This window comes from Sphaeroforma arctica (genome assembly GCF_001186125.1).
Source record: "Sphaeroforma arctica JP610 unplaced genomic scaffold supercont1.625, whole genome shotgun sequence".
NCBI lineage: Eukaryota > Ichthyosporea > Ichthyophonida > Sphaeroforma > Sphaeroforma arctica.
The window spans coordinates 16,010-18,786 of record NW_014039933.1 but is presented as its reverse complement, the minus strand read 5'-3'; the positions used below and the strand labels follow the sequence as shown (position 1 = coordinate 18,786).

General features: G+C 42.7%; 1 protein-coding gene across 1 annotated transcript; it reads left to right on the top strand.

Annotated features, from left to right (window-relative positions):
* Nucleotides 1-2,280: 2,280 nt before the first annotated feature.
* SARC_07685 (hypothetical protein) lies at nt 2,281-2,528 on the top strand (the record flags this gene model as incomplete). The annotated part of the gene is made up of 1 exon (XM_014298363.1): nt 2,281-2,528. One exon carries the CDS (start codon nt 2,281-2,283, stop codon nt 2,479-2,481), a length of 201 nt encoding a protein of 66 aa, XP_014153838.1. The 3' UTR covers nt 2,482-2,528.
* Nucleotides 2,529-2,777: the final 249 nt, after the last annotated feature.

Sequence of the window (2,777 nt, the reverse complement as noted above, 5' to 3'; positions counted from 1 at the left end):
TGCATTCTTGCACAATTCCGACTTTCAAATTACATTCTCTGAAGAGTATGGAATGTCTGAGAAAGAAGTTAACACTTGCAGTCTTTGATCTAACGGGAGCACAAGATAGACTGTATCAATGATAGTACGAAATGCGATGGAGATGACTTTTATTGTGCAGAGCGAGCAATGGGCGGGACAAGATGCGAGAATGCACACGATTCCAAGTGTTGAGAGTGTGTGGATATGGTATCATTAATAGTAACTATAGTAGAAGCTTACGTGCGGAAAACACTGAAATCTAAAGCGGAGAGGATAATGATCGATCGAAAGAGTGCACATATTGCTTCCTTGCAGATGGGGCCCATCAATACCGATATGCCTGGCCTGCATGACACAATGAGGCTTGATAATTTATTGGATATTATTGAGATATACCATCGACGATCAAGTATCAGGCGAGACTGAGGATGAAGACGGCAAACATATGAGCTTCACGGATTTTGCATCGGTGTTAACGGTTTTAGACGTGATCAATAAGGAGATCTTCAGGTTTCAAACCCGAGGAGCTTGGCAAGACCATCACATAGAAAACTAGAACACAGATACACTACATATAGTTGTAGATCATAAACAAAAGATCTTGTCACAATGGTTTCAAGACGACGTGAAATATTTGGGCAAAAAGGGTCACAGCCTTTCGGGCGCAGCTATATTACAGAGACGGTACGGGACGGAACGATACGAATAAATTCTTAGATATTGGGATGGCAGATCACAATATCTATTATTATAGCGTACGGAAAGCACTGGAGGGGCTTGTAATACACTTCAAAAAGCGATTTCCCACAAAGACAAATTACTTGTACACGTATCGATAGTAAGCTAATGAATATGGAAACAAATTTACGGATAAGTCGATGGATTTAAATGGAGGCCCAGCAGGAAGAGCCGGTTCTTGATGCACACCTTTTCTACGTAGCTCGCTATATTACAAACTGAGTTCAATCAATGAAAAACATCACGACACCCTGGGATATATTAAAGCTCTGATGTTGTGGGACGATGACCTCTACAAAGCCCATAAGAAACAACGCGAACGCAAGAAGCCAACCAGGTGAAGATGTTCTAATAACACGGTACACAAGAAATTCACGATGACATTTTCGAGGATACTGGTTATTGTATATGCACAATTCGAGATTTCATCTATACAAGCTAAGTTCTCCATGCCAGACAATACAGTATGCTCGTCAGAGGAAATTTACTGATGAAACGAGATCGGCACAACAAAAAAATACTAGTCGAAGCGGTCCTAAGCTATGCTAACGGCACAAGCGTAGTAGAATCTAATAGACTAACCCATGGTGAACAATAGCAAGACACCAACGAGGCAAACGCACAATCAGAGTAGATACTATCGACTGGGATCAAGGCGAGCCAGTCAACATTTATTTTGTACGAATTGAGATGCATGAGAAATTTCACAGTGCACTCAAGCCACGCTATTGTAAGATGCGACATCGAGAAAAAGTACGTCTCACTACGAATGTGGCAGCAAAGTGTGAAGAACGGTATCTGCGAGGAGTAACTAATGCGGACAAAGTGTCCGGAAAACTGGCCTGCGGGGTCCACGAGACGTTAGTAGCGATTGGGCTGCTCGATATTCAGCCACTCTCGACTATGATATGAAGGAATACAGCAAAGTGAACGACGCCCTTGATCCGAAAACCCGGTAAGACCCCTACTGTAAACAGTGTGGTGTCTGCCGCAACTTTTAGAGAAGATCGCACACAGTATGACGAACGAATACAATTGTAGCCGGGCAGTCTTCAACTGCCGCGAATCCCCAGACACCTTCGCGAATACCAGCAGGCAAAGATCCTCAGGAACGCCACCACGAGCTATCCAACATAGAGTATGTAACCCAATCAATATAGAGCCGCAACATAGAGTATGTAGAATATTACTATCCTCAGAACCTTTCTTATACCGAATTACTCTATTTCATGGCAGCCACAGAACTTCGTCGCACCTCAACCAGTGCGTAACCTTAGCGCCTATTATCACTTGGAGCAATCTATATATAACAGAAAGCCAGTCACACAGCATTTTAGCGATGTATTTAATCTATTAATACGATGGAACAATACTGCATACACGTAGCAAAATTACAACTCATAAAGCCTACCTGAGTGTCGCTCACTATCGGAATCCGACACACATTCAACTCACAAAACACTCACCCATATACCAACCCTACAATTTAAGTACCATTCAAATGGTCATCAAGGGTATATTATGAAGACTATCGAAGTGACTCACTTTCAAGCGCTCAACAAGAACGAGTTAGATGTGGTCGATGTGATTGTTATTCCAGTGATCAACACGATTGTCGAGCCCACGACCAACAGCTTTTTCGCACGAAATGCCAACAAGAGTATGCTAGGAGCGAGCACCAGTCTACAGTCACAGTGGATACGAACTTGTCCATACACCTAGAAGAAGAACGTACAACGGACGGACCAGTAAGAAAGCGAACTAAAACGAGCAGGCGGTAATTCAAATGCACTGCACATACACGCGGCGTTCCAAGGAGTGTTCAAAAATGCATTGCGCCATGCAAAGGCAAGTGGTATTAAGGTTTTTATTCGACAAGAAACAAAGCATTGTCAGTCAACTATTCGATGTAAATTACTTCGTAAGCTTAACAGTGTTGTATCGCAAATCTGAACCATGCAAATTCACGGCACGTTATAGCTACATGTGCCAATTCAAAATGTTCACCGATGATATCG